At 37.8% G+C, this 19,737-nt stretch overlaps 2 protein-coding genes across 3 annotated transcripts in view; both read right to left on the bottom strand.

Annotated features, from left to right (window-relative positions):
- Positions 1–1,171: 1,171 nt before the first annotated feature.
- Positions 1,172–17,686, bottom strand: LOC136845265 (serine-rich adhesin for platelets-like). Of its 2 annotated transcripts, XM_067115408.1 has the most exons (5): positions 17,271–17,686; positions 13,893–15,014; positions 6,655–7,926; positions 5,647–5,709; positions 1,172–2,744 (listed from the first exon to the last, which is right to left on the bottom strand). In XM_067115408.1, the coding sequence occupies exons 1-5, from the start codon at positions 17,278–17,280 to the stop codon at positions 1,621–1,623; spliced, it is 3,591 nt and encodes a 1,196-aa protein (XP_066971509.1). In that variant the 5' UTR covers positions 17,281–17,686; the 3' UTR covers positions 1,172–1,620. The 2 variants fall into 2 exon arrangements, with proteins under 2 accessions (XP_066971509.1, XP_066971510.1); XM_067115409.1 differs by lacking the exon at positions 5,647–5,709.
- The window catches only part of LOC136844781 (sericin 1-like), a 10,639-nt gene continuing 8,223 nt past the window's right edge, over positions 17,322–19,737 (bottom strand). Inside the window, exons 4-5 of the mRNA XM_067114018.1 lie at positions 17,804–18,382; positions 17,322–17,425 (exon numbers count right to left, since the gene is read on the bottom strand). Of these exons, the coding sequence (XP_066970119.1) occupies positions 17,322–17,425; positions 17,804–18,382 (683 nt within the window). The remainder of the gene's footprint in view (positions 17,426–17,803; positions 18,383–19,737) is intronic.

Here is a 19,737-nt window from a genome sequence, read left to right as displayed (position 1 = left end):
GAAAATTCGGTAAACAAATGTTAGAGATGATAATGGGTAACCCTGTAACACCAGTCCTCTGAAATTTATATAATGGCTACTATACCTAAAGATGGAAGAGTAATTAACCTTTTGGAAGAATTTTAAAGAAGACCCGTTGGAAATAGATGGTTGCTTGCCCCCTTTAGACAGCGTTTTTAGATGTGAACTATTTCAGTGTAAATTTATAGGGTATTGAAAACCAACAAGTAATTTATCTTATGTACATTGTTTTTCGGACATCATATTAATAAAAAATCAGTATGCTCTTCAATGTTCGTGGATAACGAATACAGAATTTTAGAAAAATTTTGTGAAAAATTGTAAGGACTTCTATTATCTGGCTCATATTTTGAATACCTACTGGCTATAGTAAAGCGGTAAAATTATATTGTGGTAAAAATGACAGGCAGAATAAATTAACCGAGAACAGACTTTGTTTTTCTTATATTGTATCAGCTTTGAGTCATTCAAATCAGTGTTGAAAATGTTCAGTCTGTATGTCACTTCATATAATAACACTAAAAACTAATAGTATAGTTAATTACAAGATATAAAAACTGTGTCCTGAAAGCTCTTGGAATCTGCATTAAAACGAGTAACAAAAATAATATTTAAATAAGCCCATTTGCACAGTATATGTTTGTTGAATAGCTCTCACAAATACGTACATTATTAATTTTTTGAGAATTTTTATGTAATTTTGTTTGGTACCTTATTTTTTATAAAGTAATGGATTATTATTTTTTTACCTGTGAGGAAAAGCTGATGCTATTTAGTTGATGATAACCCTACTGAACATAATTAGCAGGTTTATTTTTCAGTGCCGAATTAAACGCATGAAGGGAATAATTTTTTTTTTTTGCGTTGGGCACGCTTTGATTCATTTTATGATACGTAATATTGTTCCAAGAAGACGCCAACTTACGAAAATAGGGTTCAGTTTTAGAGTTTTTGTTATCGTGAACTTTCATGAAATATTGTCGTAGGTTTAGTCTTAAATATATAGTCTTGTGTATACAATGTGAAATTTATGCATTCCGTGTGCCTTGTGTGAGGAGAGTTTAGAGAAAAATTGTCTGTTTGATTTGTGCAGAGATGTCCAGTGAGCAAAAGCGAACATTGAGTTTAAGCTTTTGAGCAAATTAGTTTTTCAGAATAAAAGAGGGGTCTAATGTATTTGGATTATCATTATAGTCTGCATTTTTATCACTTTATTTTCACATAAATAATTTTTGGGGTGGAAGGAAAGAATTGTCCATTTTTTTATATTGCATTTCCCAGAATAACATTAAATCGTAAGTCACCAACCATGTTTTCTAGGCTAAATTAAGCTGACAAGATACTTGTTATACATTTGGCCAAGGGGTAGTTCTAATTCAAAAACAGTTAGGTACTTGATCTTTATCTTATGCTGAATATGATTTCAGCCTTGAAAGAATTGTTTCTGTTTTCTTATCTAACCTGTAGACGACATGGAACTTGTTGATCCTCCTGAAGACGTTGACCGAGGCGAACTACTAGATCCCCTTGAAGACATTGATCCAGGAGAACTACTAGATCCCCCTGAAGATATTGATCCGGAAGAACTACTAGATCCCCTTAAAGATGTCGATCCAGGAGAACTATTTGATCCCTCTGAAGATATTGATCCAGGAGAACTACTAGATCCCCTTGAAGACGTTGATCCAGGAGAGCTACTAGATCCCCCTGAAGATGTTGATCCAGGAGAGCTACCAAATCCCCCTGAAGATGTCGACCTAGGAGAACTACTAGATCCCCCTGAAGATATTGATCCAGGAGAACTACTAGATCCCCTTGATGATACTGATCCAGGAAAACTACTAGATCCCCTGAAGATGTCGATCCAGGAAAACTACTAGATCCCCCTGAAGATATCGATCCAGGAGAACTACTAGATTCCCCTGTAGATGTAGATCCAGGAGAACTATTGGATCTCTCTGAAGATGTCGATCCAGGAGAACTACTAGATCCCCCTGAAGGTGTTGGTCCAGGAGAACTACTAGATCTCCGTGAAGATATTGATCCAGGAGAACTACTAGGTCCATCTGCGGAAGTTGATCGAGCAGAACTAGTAGATCCTCTTGAAAAAGTTGATCCAGCAGAACTAATAGATCCTCCTGAAGAAGCTGAGCCAGCAGAGTTAGTAGAATCTCCTGAAGAAGCTGACCTAGCTGATTGTGTAAAACCAGTTGAAGTTCCAGATGAAGATGAGCCTTCTGAGAAAGTTGAAGCAGCAGGACTAGTAGATCTTCTTGAAGAAGCTGAGCCAGCTGGGCTAACAGAATCTCCTGAAGAAGTTGACCCAGTTGATGTAGAACCAGTTGAATGTCCAGATAAAGTTAAGTCTCCTGAGGAAGTTGATGCAGCAAAACTAATAGATCCTGCTGGAGAACTTGGGTTCTGAGAACTGGGAAATCCAGAAGAAGTTGACCCAGAAGTTAAAGAATCAGCTGAGCTTCCAGGAGCGCTTGATCCTCTTGGCAAACTTGAACCAACAGAAGGGGTTGGTCCTGATGAAATTTGTGACCTAGTAGAGCTAGAACGTTTTTCTGAAGAAATTGATCCAGTAGAGGCAGAACCAATTGAGTATCCTGAAGAGAGGGAACCTGCATAACCAGTAGATCCCCGTGAATAAGCTGCACTAGCAGAAGCTGTCAAACTAGATGGTCTTCCTAAAGAAGAAGGACGCGTCATTGTTCCACCTGAAAGTATGAAAAAAAAGTTGAGGTGCTTGATTATGTTTTATTAGTTGATTTTATAAGCTGACATAGGGCATTGTTCTCTTGTTATTGCAAGCATTAGGATGGTCAAATAGTAGAATGTTTCTCCATTATTCATAATTATTCATACTACTAATAGTTGATTTATGTTGTTTACATATGCAGTTCTAACCCAAAGGAAAGCAAACTGATATTAAAAACTGAATCTGCATACGTGAACGTTTCTGTAGATAAACTTTAGATCAATTTCTTACGAGCACTCCAGTACTTTAGATCAATTTCTTACGAGCACTTCAGTATGGAAGCCAAATGTTCTGAGGGAACTGAAGTACGCAGTTCCTGTAAAGATCATTCGGGAAGGCTGAAGTAAATGGTGTACCACAAAAATGTGGCATATAAAATGTAATACCAGGTAAATCATAAAGAAAATATTGAGGTTGTTGAAATTTTGAATGAAATGACCCTGTTGTATCTACTGGGAATAGAAGGAAATAGATAGTCAAGCTTTTACATTCATTGCAGATTAATGAAAGGACTTACACCATTTTTACATAAATATCTATTCCCTGCAGTTTAATCTTAATTTAGCATTGCTTTGTCCTTTAGGTTCATGTGACATTTTACCAATTGTATAGACCCATGATTTTATTGTTTAGTATCTTGTAATTTTAAGTGATTTTGATTACATGAGACCCCTATGAAATTAAGATGTTCATAAAACCTACATTACCTTATTCATTTTTGTTGTATATCGACTTTATAAATACTTACTTTTGGACGAAATGCAAAGTTCGTAAAATCTATCTATCTATCTATCTATCTATCTATCTATCTATCTATCTATCTATATCTATATATATATATATATATATATATATATATATATATATATATATAATATATATATATAATATATATATATATAATATAAAGAAAGAGAGAGAGAGAGAGAAGAGAAACATCACTGCCTAACAACATGCGTCGGATTAGGTAGTCACTCGTTGGGCTTCAGTATATACTAAATATTTCCTGTCACAAGCACCATCGGACCAGCTTCTTTCCCCCTTTCTCCGTAAATCTGCAGATGAGAGGTGCCTAAAAAAAAGCCCAGTCTGTGGGTTGCCCTGGAGGCTGCTGTCCTTCGGATGTTCTGATCATTGAGCCATTTAGGTTATTTTATGTCTTCCGCCAGTTTCCGCACGTAGTCCTAGAAAACAAGTGAACGAAGGAAAACAGTAAAAGAAAAAAAGGCCACCAGGCGACAGGATGGGTATGTATCGCCCAAAATTGTCGGTAAAAGAGGCTATGGAGCATTTTTTCAGAAATAAGAGGCTGCTATCGAGCCCCAAGACCGCAGAGGTGAGACCAGAGAGTAGACGGCTTCAGAAGAAATAGTCGCTATCAAGTCTCTCAGTTCCTGAGACGCCAAAGGATCTCCTTACTGCCACCACACCTGGCGATGAAAAATCTATTGTTGTACAGGAAGAGACTACAGGACCCCAGTCTCAAGATGCCGTGGAGCAATTTCATGCTACTTTTAAAAATGCGCTATGTGCATATTGCCATGACCAGAACACTAAAGAGCGGGACAGTGGCTTGCCATGTACGTTGTTTGCTATCCATGATTCTTAGCAAGAATCTCTGGGAGTTTCACCATTCCAAATGGTTCATGGACATCAATTACACGCGTCCCTCTGCCTCCTGTGGGAAATTTGGACAAAGAATGAAGAGTAGAACCTAAGTTCCTGAAGTATGTGCTCCCCTTCAGATACTGGCTATGAGAGCCTTGCAAAATGGCCCATGATGAGATGGGGAAATCTCAAGCAAAAATGATGACCTGGTACAACCAGGCTCACCATGCTCAAATTTGACTTCTAGGTTGGAAATAATGAGGTCCTGTCTTGCCCGTGCCTGGGATGTCTCTTTTAGCCAAGTCTAAAGGTCTGTACAAAAGTGTTAAGAATCTCAGTAAATTGGTAATAACACCTGGCAGAAGAAGAGGACGATTACTAGTGCCACCAACACTGATCAGGAGCCACGCCAAATTGCTGCAACCATAAATTTGTCGCTCAAGAACGGAGATAGTGGGCAAACAGCGTAAGAAGTAGAAATGGAAAGGCAAAAAGAAGAGGAAGGATGGAGGAAAACAGAGAGGGATGAAGATAATCCTGATGCAATTATAGAAGACACCAGCTTACAACAGAAACCTGAGGAAGGAAGACCAAATCCTGCAGAATTTTATGTCCAAAATTAAGTGATCTTACTAAATGACAACAGCATGACATCCGTGCCCTTATAACCCAATTTGCTAAGCTATCCTCTGACGTCCCAGGCTGTGCAAACACTGTAATGCATGATGTAGCACTGTAAAAGCTGGAGCTACTGCAACAGGAGGTTGACTGTATGTAAAAGCATGGGATCATACGCCCAGTTTAATTAGCGAATGTAATCATTCTGAGTCATTCCAGGATTTTGTGAGTGATTGCAGTGATCATTGTTGTTGGCAGTGTGATTTCACTCTTCATTGATATTATATGCCGAGTAACTGCAAGTTTTATGATAATAATGAATTTAGTACTATATCATCTGTAATATTAAAAAAATGTTCAACTGAACGATTGTGCACTTTACAGGAAATGTTGGATATGAAATTATTCTGCGCAAAGCTCTCAATATTTATTCAGTTTATTTCATTTTCTTTTTCTGACTTTTGTGTTTACTTGTTATTACAGAAAAAACGTATGATTACAGGAAAACAGTTTAAAGTCCTTCATGTCTATTTAACAGATCTGTTTCGTGTTCTCTGTTCATATCATGGTCGTGTTTATACTTGATTGTGTGTAACATTGTGCATGTTGAATATCAAGTTAACTTGAGGAATTACCTTGTGATGATGTCGATCTTCCCTTTGGTGCAGATGTAGGTGTTGTTGACGGTCCCTTTGATCCTTTTTTTCACAAGGAAGTAGTGCCAAGTAAAATAATTATTATTGTTATATATATTTAAATGTGTTTTGTATTTTCTTTTTCCTACGTATGTATTTTGTATTTTCTTTTCCTACTTATGTTTTGTATTTTCATTTTCCTACTTATGTGTTTTATACTTTCTTTTTCCTACTGATGTGTTTTTATGTTCTCTTTCCTACTTATGCGTTTTGTATTTTCTTTTTCCTACTTATGTTGTTCACGTTTGTAGATTATTCTTTTATAACTATGCAACTGTTATCTTTCTCGTTTGTTCTTTGATCATAATGTTTATTTATACTTTTTTCTGTCTTACATTATCATTCAGGTGAAGATTTCATGTACACTTCTTTCTGTGTAGTACAGATTTGCTGTACATTTCTCTGTTATTCTAGTGTATATTTCAGTTAATGATTGAGTTGTTTTTTAACTCTAGAAGTTTGTGATGTTCTTATTTCTGTATGAGATAAATTCGATAGGTATAGTTACTGTTAGAATGAGAAATCGAACTCAAGTGGCATGTAAAAAATGATTTTATCTGATGAGAGTATATTACGGAAGCTGGGGCTAAAAACGTGAAAGTTCTGTGAATGTTTATGAGAGTTATAAGATTGTTTATTTAAGTATGAAGTTGAAAGGATTATGCAATTTCCATTTGACGCAATTAAAGTAAGAAGGCAATTGACGTTATATTTCGAGAAGGAATAAGAATTTTATGAAATAATTTTTTAATATAAAGAGCAAATGGAATAATTTTGTGTTGAAAAATGCAGTTTACCTGTATTCTTTACGAATTTATTTACAAAGGAAGTAAGGCCTCGCATGCGTTAGTAGTATAGTTTTTCTTCATATGAAAATATGGCTTATAAAAACGCTTCAAATACACTGACTTCTATAAGGCCTAAACAACAGTCATAATGAATGCTTACCTTCTGAAAAAGTAAGAACTTCGTCTGTGTCACTGGCTATTCCTATGGTAGTTCCTCCATATTTTTCAGCTTCTTTGTTCAGGTCCTCTATTTCTTGTTTAATTATTATTTTTATTGCTGTGACTGCATTTTTAGCCTCCTGTGTTTTATTAGAAGCAGTTTTTAAGCTGTCAAAAGCATTGCTGGATAAAAGATTTTTGTCTTCACGGACGTAAATAATGACTATCTTGAGCTCTTGTGTGATGTTTTTAATGGTATTTGTTAGTTTTTCAATTTCATTGGCATCTGTTGTAGAGATGAATGCAGTAAGGACACTGTTTAACTGAGAGAGTGTATCGTCAATATACTTCGACTTTGCAGCAGAACTATCAAAAGTGGAATCGGAATTAAAGGTTCTGTATGTCGTAGGTGACACTGTTGATAATTTCCCTGAAGAATAACTATGGTATAACTGTCCTGAGACTGGAGATGTCAGTGCTGTTGTGGAATAATGAGTGGGGCGTCCTTGTGAAGTGGATTTTACAGATGCAATAGGCGTAAATGTTGTTCTTCCTGCTGAAGGAGAGCCATGAGAACCACTGGGTAAAGTTGATGTCCCTCGTATAGAAATCGAACCACGAGATCCAGTATGCGTGAATGACGTTTCTGTTGTCAAAATGGAACTTTCAGAAGCAGGAGAAGTGAATGACAAATGTTTTGTGTCAGCAGAGCCGAAAGATATAAATGATGCTCCTGTTGTCGATGCGAAACTGCCAGATGCATCAGTTGTAATGGACGTTCTTTTTGTAGATGAAGACGTGGGACCACTGGGCTTTGTAGAAATTCCGGGTGACTGGCTGCTTGTTGGGTAAGGAGTAGATAAAGGTTCAGTGAATGTTATTTTTGAAGATGAAGACGTAGGACCACTGGGTTTTGTAGATATTCCATGTGGCTGACTGTATGTTGAGTGAGAAGTAGATAAAGGTGAGTATCTAGTAGATGTTGATGGAATAGCAGTGTCATTAGTAGAAATCGAACTTTGAGTAGTAAGAATCGAGCTTCCATTTAATGTGGAAGAAAGGATTGTAGTTCTTGAATTCTGTGCATTTCTTCTTCGTCTCGTGGTGGCGATATTTTCAAGCGTTTTAACCTCTGTGTTTACGTCATTGAGGCTTGCAGTAGCAGCGTTTAGCTTGTCGAGAGTTTTTTTCTTTGCAGAGATTTGTGCATAGATTCTACTCAGTTGCTGACCTCCGGCCGTAGATTCAGTGGCTGCTGATGTTCCTATATTGTCTTATTGTTCACAAATGAAATAGCATTCAGTCTTTTGACAAAAGAGGATGATGAAATAAGAAAAATATAGACAGTTAAGCAGTCAGAAATTGAGAATTGAAAATTCAGATTTTTTTAGAGAATACAAAGATATTTTATAAAGATTACTGAGGTAGCAGCTGCATTATAGTGCAGCAGATTGCTGTAAAAATCGTTCAGATAGTGAAACAAGCATGAAATTTGGCACAAACATTCCTAAGACTACGCTCTCTTAGAAAAGGGCGCTGGCCACCTGAAAATCCAAGATGGCGGCTATTTTTCAAAATGGCCGCCATCTATGTTGAGATTCACTGGTTTGGGAGCATCTATTGGATGGAATATGCCAGTTTTTTTTTTTTTTTTTAACCTCGACTTTTAGGTTATAAAAATGTTCCATACCACACATTTTATTGAAAACCCTTACTAAATGAATTGTAACCAAGATGGCGTACAAAATGGTTGCCATAAAAGTTTTTTTTCTATCCACAGCGCTAGCAGACATAGAGACCAACTGTTTTTATTTAATGGTATATTCATGTGATCAGACAGTTTAACTAATATGCTATTTTCAACTGAAATAGTAATGGTATGGTCACATACAACATTGTGTCTAAGACTGTAACCATAAAAAGAAAAGAAGAGAAATACGGACTAAACGCAACCAATCTATGTATAGGTCTCTCAACCTACACCTTTGAAAAATTCGAGGATAAGAAGGTAGGCATAGCATGACACGTTGGATGCTCAAGCTAGATTATCTACTGAAGAGAGGGCAATATTTATCTAGACTTCACATTTGCAAGTGCACAGAGCTGTGCAGGGAAGACCCAGCTTGTAGCACTTGCACCTTTCCCCGACAGCCTGCTTTGCATCCACATTTGGTAAGCTGTTGGCAACTCTTGGCTAAGGGCGAGTTGGTTGTCCAGAGGACTTGCCATGCTTCACCAGACTTTTGCCATCCCCACTCAGCAGGGTTCTCTGGCTGTGGCTGACACTGGGTGGCCTGCCCCACACACAACCAGCCTGGTACGCAGCACACTTGGTGTGTTGGAGGAGAGCTCCTGGTTGGTGGAATGGCCTCATATGCCCTTTGTTTTCTGGCAAACATATCAAGTCTAGCCTCATCCACAGTGCCAGCAGTGCTGGATCTTTCATACATAAGTATGACAAACCTCTCCAGGACCTTCAGGTCACTCTCTTCCACTCTGAGAGGGTAGTGACTCAGTTTGGAGAACACAGTGGAGGCCTCTGGAAAGATGTTCCATGTCTGCCAGGCGGTCTTCTTGCCCTTGCTCCGGAAGGCTGACACTGTATCACAGCCTGTGAACGCATGGAAGAAGAGCATGCCATTCACCTTCTCCTGGCCCAGAGAGTTGCACAGGTCATGCACAGCAATCCAGCGCAGGCTCTGGCCTTGGCCAAATGCCACCCATAGCTTCTCTAGCCCTAGATTGTGGAGAGTGGAGAAAGCACTGACTGCAACGACAAGAACATCTGTGTCATTTGCTTTAACCGTGATGGTCTTGGCTCCATGTTCTGTGGCATATTTGGCATGGAGAAAGATGCGGGTGTCAGCTTCCTCATGAGAGCACTTTTCCAGTCCCTGAAGACTAGCCTCATGAGTGCTGAGGACAGCAGACCCTTTCGTGGCAATGACAACATTTGTGGCAGACATCTGGGCAACTTTGTCTGCCAGGAACTGGAACAACTCTGTCTTGTTGGCATCGTGTCTTAGGAAATTGCGCCAGTTGGATGGAATTGTGTTCTTGTCTGTCACCTTGCGCCTTCCTCCTTGACCACGTTGGAGCCTGGTCTCAGCTTTGAGGCTGGATGTATTGTATACATCAAATACAAGATGTGATGATGTGTACTTGCTGCTATAGGATTGTATCACAGGCAAGAAGTCGCAAAGTGCATAGCCCTCAAAGGTCTTTCCTTTCTTTGGTGGCAAGGCATGGACCAAAGCTAATCCATCTACAATGAGGACATCAGTCTTTGGTTCTTTGTCTTCTAGTGTAACATGACTCTCCAGGACCGAGGTCAGCTGAGACTTCTGACATGTGTACAGCCTACCACCCTCACTAAGGGAAGCTGGGAATGTTTGATTCTCGTGCTGGAAGAATTCCTGCAGATCACATTCACGGCTCTGACAGGATATAAATAGCTTTGAGAAAGCTGGCAATCCTCCTTCAGAAGTTTCTGCTTTGACTGTTCTACAGGAGCAGCTTCTTGCCTGAAGAAGTCAGTTCTGTTCTTCTTTATCGGCTCATAGAAGGAGACTGCATTGTTTGCCAAAGAGTCTGAAAACTTCTGAAATTTAGTGCGGCCTCTGTCAAGGTGTGTCTGTAGAAGTTCTGCTGAGCTGGGGTGGGCAATGTCTTTGTCCATCACTGCAGTGGTGAACAACCCTTTTCGCAGTACTGGGGGACAGACCACACCCTCCTCCACATATTTGCTAACTGTGGCATCTCCTAACTGTGCAGAGACCTCCAGTACTCTGTCATAAGAGATACTGAGGCCATACTGATGTAGCATTTCAACCAGGTTTCTCTTCCTGGTTTTGGCATAGACTGAGAGTCCCATGTAGACTGGGAATGGTGTTTCTCTGTCTTTGGAGTGTCTATGAGTTGTTGCTCCTCTTTGTATCGGGAGTAGCAGTTGAACTGCATGAGCTGTGCAATGGCCTGGTCTGACTTTGATGCTCCAAATCGTAACTGTGACTTGATGTCAGCCCCATGCTCAACCATCCCTACAAACTGGAGCAGGAGAGGAGGCACAGAATTTCGTACACAAGCCTCAGAAAATGTGCCATCAAACCGTGACTGATGATCAAGTATAGACTTTCTGAGAATATTTGCTGCTTTAGCAATGATAACTGCCTCTGAAAGATCAGATGATTGAGCAAGTGCTTTTCCCACATCCTTTTGAAATGCAAGTAATACATCTCTGCCAGATTTATGAGCCTCAAGTTCTGGAATTTCTGGCAGAAGTTTGTCTTTGAGTCTCGTGGAATTTACACTTGGTGACTCTACACCTAATTGTTCCAAACGTTGTTGGTAGAGGTGGCAAATATCTGCCAGCCGAAATGTGACTGGATCATCTGAACAAAGGTTGTTTTCAACAATGTATGTCATCAGTTCTGACAGAACTAGTGGATACACATCTGATTCTGACTCAGTGCTACCTTGGTCTTTCTCAAGGCTCCTCAGGTAGGACCTTTTTCTGTTGTAGAGGGCACAAAGACAGGCATGGTGATACTTAAACTCCTGTGCAATGACATCCCCACCAGTCAACTTAGCAAGGAGCTTGCCATCACTAAGTATCTCTGCACATTCACGCAATTTCAAGTCAAGGCCCTTAGTACTAGCCTGTCTGAGATCAGATGCAGGTGCCACTTTCTCACAGAAAATGCAAACTTCATTGTCATGACTGGTTCGGCGCAGTTTTGCACGACTAGTCTCAGTGTTGCTGGTCTGGTCATTGGATTGTCGCTTTCTTGCACGGTCCAGTTTAGTGTTGTTAAACAACAAGCGACAGATCACATGGTATTTTGCTGCATTTTTCCTGAGAGTGGCCTCTATGCCATCACCTTCATCCAGCCTTGCTGGATCCATTATCAGTGGCATTTCATTAATTTCACTGAACATGGGAATGTTCCTTGCCAGCATTGTGTACCCATCATGGTCTAGGACATGATGACTTGGAGGTGATGTCAAGTGCTCACCTCTTTGTCCTTCTGACAAAGACAACACAAACTCCAGTTTGTTTTTCTACTGCTCAATATTGGATTGGCATCACATTCTGCCATGATTTCACTTTTGATTAAGGCCGAGGGTTATCCTTTTACCACCTTAAACAAAGCACACATTCCTGTATGGGATTCAACTAGGTTCGGTCTCCTACACCTAGCCCGATCATTCATCCAGTGCCATTTAAGTCCCGTGTGATCTGTACACCATCTGGGTAAGTACATGAACCATCATGTACAGCCCCCATACCCTTGGCTCGGCTCTCCCGCGCTGGCACATCCTGTCTATTCAGGTGCGGCTATCTAACTATAGCTGGTCTGGGGCTGTTAGAAAGCATTTGGGACACTAAACTAAACTATACTACAACTACTAGTCTAAGACTACAGGATTAGTAAAGCTGGATTAGCTGGCACTGAACCCCATGCTGAGTTACACAGCAGTGATGTCACCAGTGTGCCCTGGTTGTGTGCAGACATACACTCTTTTACATTTATTAATTTTCCTTCAAAATTGATGAGTTATTCGAAAGAGATGGCCTCATTAGGATCTAAAACCACAGAAACCAAGATCCATGCTTAAAACGATAATTGTTGAACGGGCATTATTTCTCATTATAATTATTGTTTCTACCTTTTCTTGGCAGCCATATAGCCCCCATATTTAAAGGTAAACTGTACTGGGAAGCTACAGAAACATAATATTCACAAGAAATAGTATGGAAGAGCTTTACCATATTGCTAGAAGCAAATACATGCCATTCTAGTGAAAAATTAGCCAAAATCTGTCGATACTGGCCGCCATCTTGGAATTTGGCCGCCATATTAAATTTTTTGCGTGGCCAGCGCCCTTTCTGATAGAGGAACTTTAAAGAGCACTTGTGCAAAATTTCATGCTTGTTTCACTATCTGAACGATTCTTATGAAATATGCAATTATCTGCTGCACTAATTGACAGTAGATTTGAACATTTAAAAGTTAGCATCACTGTGAATATACAAGTAGCAGTTATAAGAAAATAAAGTTGAAAATGTAAAATTAGTCAAGGTTTTTGTGTATGGATAATTTCTTTTGACTGATTTTGATTTTTGCACGGTATGTGAGGGAAGCGAGAGGGTTCTTTTCCAATACAGTATTGTTTTCATGATTCAGAGTGAATATTTCTCGTCTTTTTTTTTAAATATGAATGTTGCACACGCATTTGGTAAAAATAGTAGATTGTATTGTTATGGAGTGATAATAGTTTTTATGGCTCTTTATACCTTAATTCAGACCTGCTATACTGTGTTTATAGGCTATATGAGGAGGTTTTAAACCATCGACGAAGTGTCATATAAGTATTAGTTTGTTGATGCAGAGCAAGTTTATCAGAATCTTAGTCATATAAGTAGTGTTATCAAGGGCTGAAAAGTTTTAAGTCAAGCACAAAATGAAGTAACAATAAGTTTATCTAACCGCGAGTCCTGCAAAATATTGTTGCAATCCAGTACTTAGAATTTGAAGTATAGCTTTCAGCTACCAGTCAAAAGTTATTTCTTAAAAAACTTGTGAATAGGAACTTTTAATGTTCAAAAATGCTAAGTTACGGGGAAGTGTCTTTCAAAAATGCTAATTTAAGGGGAAATGTCAAAGAAAATGAAAGATGAAACTAAACTGTACCATAAAAAAATAGTTGTTTTTGCTTAATTGTATCTTAATGTACTTTATTTTTGTCTTTCTTCTTTGCTTAGTCGTGATACTCACGAAGACGCAGTACCATATTTTTTGTTAACTCTCTTAACCCTAAAATACAATGTGTAAATATAAATCTTGGGACTGGAGGTAAACAATTTCTTTTGTCATCAGAAATATTTTGTTTTAACTTCATTGTATGTGTGAAGAAAACTGGAAATGGGAACATGAATTTTCTACGACGAGGAATAATTGACCAGGGACAGTAGAATTTAAATTTACACGAAAGATTTTAGACGGAATGGTTGTCATGAGAATTATTTTATACAGATGTATTTATTTTAATGTGTATCTTGCAACTTTGGGATTTCATGTAACGAGAAGAAAGACCACACAATAGCAGCATTTCAAGTGTTTCTTTTAGATAAAGTGTAAAACATTCTGTGAATTATGTTATCATTTTTGTTTATGCTTTTCTAAACCCTGAACAGTAGTATTTATTTATGAACATAACACTTCAAAATATGCTTACCTTTAGTAACAGTAGGGGAATCTTCGACTGTGTTTTCAACTATATTGTAGGTAGTTCCTCCATATCTCACGGCTTCGTCATTCAAGTCCAATATATCTTGTTTAATTTTTGCTTTCATTGTTGTGATAGCATCTTTAGCTTCCTGTATTTTAGCAGAAATAGCTTTTAAATTGTCAGAAGCATTGCTGGATAAAAGAGTTTTGTCTTCAGTGATGTAAATAATTACTGTCTTGAGATCCCGTGCAATATTTTGTAAGGTATTTGTTAGTTTTTCAATTTCATTGGCATCTGATGTAAGAGAGCTTAATGCACTAAGGACTTCATCAAGCTGATAGATTATGTTGGCAATAAACTGAGACTTTGCAATAGAAATATCAGTAGTGGAATTAAGCGTGAATAAATTTGGTGTTCCAGCATCTGCAGTTGTAGAGGGTATAGATACAGAAGACATTGTTGATCTTTTAACAGAAGACTGACCAAGGTATGTCTGTCCTGTTGACTGAGATGTCGATGCTGTTGGAGCATGAGGATTAGGGCTTCCTGATGAACTGTGAGCAAAGCTTGAAAGTGATGTTGATGGAACTGATTTTAAAGACAGAGTGGAATTTTCAGTTTGAGTAAACAGGGATGATTTTCCTGTTGTAGGAATATGACTTCCAGACACAGAGGCTGTAAATGATGTCCTTGCTGCTGAAGGTGAGCTATGAGAGCCACTAGGCAATGTTGATGTGGCCTTTATAGAAGTATGCATGGATGACATTTTTGTTGTCAAATTGTGACTTTCAGAAGCAGGAGGAATGGATGATGTCTGTGGTGACTGACTGTATGTTGACTGAGAAGTAGATAAGGGAGAATGTCCTCTGGTAGAAGTGGGTTTTCCAGAGCCAGTAGAGATTAAGCTCCCAGTTAATGTGGAAGAAAGGGTGGAAGTGCCTAGATTACCCGCATTTCTTCTTCGCCTGGTGCCAGCAATATTTTGAATAGTTGCAATGTCTGTATCCACATCCTGGAGTGTTGTAGTAGCAGCATTTAAATTGTCCAGAGTAGCTCGTTTTGCAGAGATTTGTGCATAGATTCTACTCAGAGGGTCGCTTGTTGTGGATTCAGTGGTTGCTGATGACCCTGTTTAATTTCGAGAAAATGTATACTCAAATTATGTATCATATAACAGTTTATTTCTTTGTATATGTTAAGTAAATTCTGTCACATGAAAAATGGTAAATCTTGAGAGCCTGAGAAATATAGGAATGTTTTATAAAGGAGTTCAAGTTAGTGGCTGTGGGCTAGAGTACAGACTGGGAAAATGAATCAGTAAATAGCAATGCTATGAAAATAAAGTTATAAATGATGAAATACAATAGCAAAAGGAAGAGTAAAAATTCACAAGCAGTCGTTGCGTGGACTTCAAAATAGAAAATTTACAAATAGTTACAGTATAAATACATAAATTTCATATATTTGTGTGTGAGTGTTTGGACATATTTTTGTTTTATTTAGTGCATTTTTTGCTACTTAAACGAGTCTGGTGAAGGGGTTCTGTGACATTTCAAAACTCATACCCCTCTTTTTCTCTTTTATTCATCCCATTCTCAAACAAACTAACTCATCTGGCACTCTCTCATTAGAATTTCCACCTAGTCCTACACTGATAAATTTCTCTGTAACCATTCACATCCTTTCTTGTTGTAGAGGCAGCGGCATACTGCTCTCACCTCTTGCAAAGCTTCTTACCTCCAATTTGCAATAAGTGTTTCCACTTCCTTTAAGCTGAATTAATCAATTTAGAGCCCCCAAGAGATTGTCGTGCCATTGGAACTTCCGAAGTTCAAGCGAAGATGCAGTGCATTACTACCCTAATACTATTCCCCTTGCATTTTAATACATTTTTATCGTTTCATTAATATATATTAATCTAATGGTCTTTTTTTTTTTAATAAGTGAGATCTGTTCTTTCTGTATTTCCTTTTCCCTCTTACTTCTTCCTAATGAACGCCATATTGTTTGGAAGCTTGAATTTCAAGTCAGTGGGCTTGTTCCATATGAATAGGTTTCATCTTCTGAATAATAATAATAATAATAATAATAATAATAATAATAATAATAATAATAATAATAATAATAATAATAATAATAATAATAATAATGGAGCTGTAACTGCAAAGGCAATAAGTGCTATTGCCTCCAATTTGTAGATTTGGAAGCTTTAAGCAGTATAGGTCAAAGATCTACACAAAAAGTAACAAGAGCCACAGCATTTTGGAAATTATATATAATCAAATAAAAGAAAATATGACCCAGTAAAACACTAGAAATCAGAAATTCTTATGAGTTTCCAGAACATAGTTCGAAGAAGGTTGCATGGGTTATCGCCGAGTCTGCTGATTCAGTTATTATTCATAGTGTTTATGGGATTTGAAATTTGATACCTTTTGTAAGCTGACACTTCACCAGAGGTGTTTCCTGGTGAATGATTTTGTTTTGCATTAGAAAAATAGATGTGGTTTCGTTTTGTTGTGTGCGTTCTACCGTGATTTAAAAGGAAGTAACGTTTGTGGACCATTTCTGATGAATTTTATAAGGAGGTCGTCTCAGGGATTTCGTACATCTAGTAAACTAGTTTCACCAGTGTTTTTAAAGGCATGTATATAGGTATTTATTACTTTTGACTTGCTTACTATTTGCAGTTTTCATATTTTGAAGAGGATTCCAAGAAAGGTTGCTTATATAATATTATTATTTATAAATATATAAGTTTTTATGAAGGTGAGATATTATTAAACAGAAATTATTGTTATGTGCTGTTTACTCGATTATTGTGTTAAAAATTTATTTTAATGGTGGTTAGATCCCTTGTTCAGAAAGCCTCTATAGCACTAACTGCTTCATTCACTTACACAAGAGTCTCATCAGCAGTGTGTCAACCCCTCCCCCTTCACACACACACACACACACACACACACACAGTGGGTGCATTTACCTCTCTTTTACACACTTTTTCGTTTCCTGGATCTGAAAGCTCTTCCTTTCTAATACTACTTTCACTCCAGGTATCCAGGCTTTCTAGATCTTTTTTTCTTCATCCTTCCCAAGACTTCCGATTTATGCTCATTCCACAAATTTATAACACATCATACATACATTGTATATATATATATACACTGTATATATTTGTATATGTATATATATGTATTTGTATATATATATAAATATATGTATGTTTGTATGCATGTATATGTATGCCTTCAAGCACCCACATGAAGCATATGTTTCTGTCGCAAACTGATATTGGTAAGTAAGCCCAACTTATTCTTCGTTTCCATTACGTGCAACGGAACTAATAATCTGTGCATTAGTGTATTCGAAGTAAATATTACGTACCTTTCGTCATCGTGGAAGATCCCACGTCAGAGACCTGTCTAGTTGTTTTTCCTATCGTCGCTGAAGATGGTGTTGTAGTTGTGGCTCCTGGGGAAGCTGTTGTTTTAGGAGGGATACTTGGATACAGTGGTTTTTCTGTTGTTTCAGGAGGGATACTTGAATATGATTGTTTTTCTGATGTTTTAGGAGGGATGCTTGAATACAGTGATTTTTCTGTTGTTTTAGGAGGGATGCTTGAATACAGTGGTTTTTCTGTTGTTTTAGGAGGGATACTAGAAGACAGTGGTTTTGCTGTCGTTTTAGGGGGAATACTTGAATACAGTGGTTTTTCTGTTGTTTTAGGAGGGATACTAGAAGACAGTGGTTTTGCTGTCGTTTTAGGGGGAATACTTGAATACAGTGGTTTTTCTGTTGTTTTAGGATACTAGAAGACGGTTTTGCTGTCGTTTTAGAGGTTTTTTCTGTTGTTTTAGGAGGGATGCTTGAATGCAGTGGTTTTTCTGTTGTTTTAGGAGGATGCTTGAATGCAGTACAGTGGTTTTGGATCTGTTGTTTTTTAGGAGGGACGCTTGGATACAGTGGTTTTTCTGTTGTTTGAGGAGTGACGCTTGGATACAGTGGTTTTTCTGTTGTTTTAGGAGGGATGCTTGAATACAGTGGTTTTTCTGTTGTTTTAGGAGGGACGCTTGGATACAGTGGTTTTTCTGTTGTTTTAGGAGGGATACTTGGATACAGTGGTTTTTCTGTTGTTTTAGGAGGGATACTTGGATACAGTGGTTTTTCTGTTGTTTCAGGAGGGATACTTGGATACAGTGGTTTTTCTGTTGTTTTAGGAGGGAAACTTGAAAATGGTGGTTTTGCTGTTGTTTTAGGAGGAATACTTGAATACAGTGGTTTTTCTGTTGTTTTAGGAGGGAAACTTGAAAATGGTGGTTTTGCTGATGTTTTAAGAGGGGTACTTGAAGATGGCGGTTTTACTGTAGTTTCGGCAGTACTTGGAGGAGGTGGTTTGGTTATTGTTCCAGAAAACGCACTTGAAGACGGTGGTTCTGTTGTTGGCCCAGGAGATTCAGTTTTTTGTAATGTTGAAGTTTCTTTGGTAGAAGTCATTCCTGCAATCATAAAGATGGAATACGGGTAAGCATTTTTCAGAAATTGCATGTGCTGTTATAAATGGCCTCAGAAATTATAGTCAGTTGCCTCTGTAGAGATTGAGGTAAAAATTCTGATGTATGACGTTTTGATGACGAAGACAGGTGTCATTTGAAGCGCGTGGATTTATGAACGGAATAATACATCAGCATTCATAAAACTAATGACACTAAATTTTGTGTAAAAGTCGCTTTCTGAAAAAAAAAATTACGCAAATGAGATGGTTCTACATATGGTGAGCCATATTAGAAATCATATTGTAATTTGGAATTTACTTTTGTCTCTGACTCTTGGCGCCCTCTCCCATATTGCTTTGTTTCCATCAGTTAATTACCAGGATTTTCTGATATTAGATGCAAGTCTGTCGCTTGGAAAGTGTTTCAAGTGCTTATGCAGTTTTTTTTAATTTCAGAAAATTAATTTAATTACAGCTGATGAAAACGTACTCCATGGTAAAGACGACTACGAATGATCCCGGGAATAGTTTACAGTATTGAGGTCTTCATAATTTAAAAGAAATCCTCTACAATTAAATGTAATCATGTACATGGTTGCGATTATGAAATAAGTGGCCAAGGAAATTGTTTTTGTATTTACAGAAGTTTGGGAACTGCGTACTATGTAGGTCGTGATTGATATATGCAGGAAGGAGCTGTAAAGGAACGTTGCTTGATGTTAGTCGCGATAAGTACTGCACAAAAAAAGGGATATGCGCCAGAGTAAAATAGATTCATTATATTCTCAAACATAAGCAGGTTTATGTTCTTTTGTCATTAATATTGTGACGCCAATTTTAGTAGTCATAAATCAATCAATCGTCATTGTCATTATTAGCAATTTAATATTGCAAGTCATATTCGAGCTGATAACCGAACCCTGCTCTTTATTGTCGTAGTCCAGATCAGGTGAGCATTCAAGGTATATGAAAATTTCCGTGATAGTGGATAGTCCCCTCTCGTCAGCCTGATCCTGTTGTTTTTCTTGTTATAGTTGTTTTTGAGATTTGTTTGCTGATCCTTATGTGATGTTGGATTAAAGTTGTGCTGAATACATTTGTGTTGGCATTCTTGGAAGTACTTGAAGTTATGGAGCAGTCTGAATTTTTGGGTAAGTGAACGAAACTAGGGGGACAGATGGAATGTCAGAGAGGTGAACTTACTGCAGAAGCTAATTGTTAAAAGTGTTAAGATTAGTGTGATATAGAAAATGTCATAGAAACGTTGCTAAGTTCAAAAAATACTTCTGAGACTAAAAGGAAATCCTGGATCTGCTTAAGAAAATAGGTGTTTTATAAGATAGCTTGTGTTGTTTTTCC

The sequence above is a fragment of the Macrobrachium rosenbergii genome, chromosome 13 (assembly GCF_040412425.1).
Source record: "Macrobrachium rosenbergii isolate ZJJX-2024 chromosome 13, ASM4041242v1, whole genome shotgun sequence".
In the NCBI taxonomy this organism is placed as follows: domain Eukaryota; kingdom Metazoa; phylum Arthropoda; class Malacostraca; order Decapoda; family Palaemonidae; genus Macrobrachium; species Macrobrachium rosenbergii.
The sequence above is the reverse complement of the archived record's forward strand: the minus strand, read 5'-3'. Positions and strand labels throughout refer to the sequence as shown.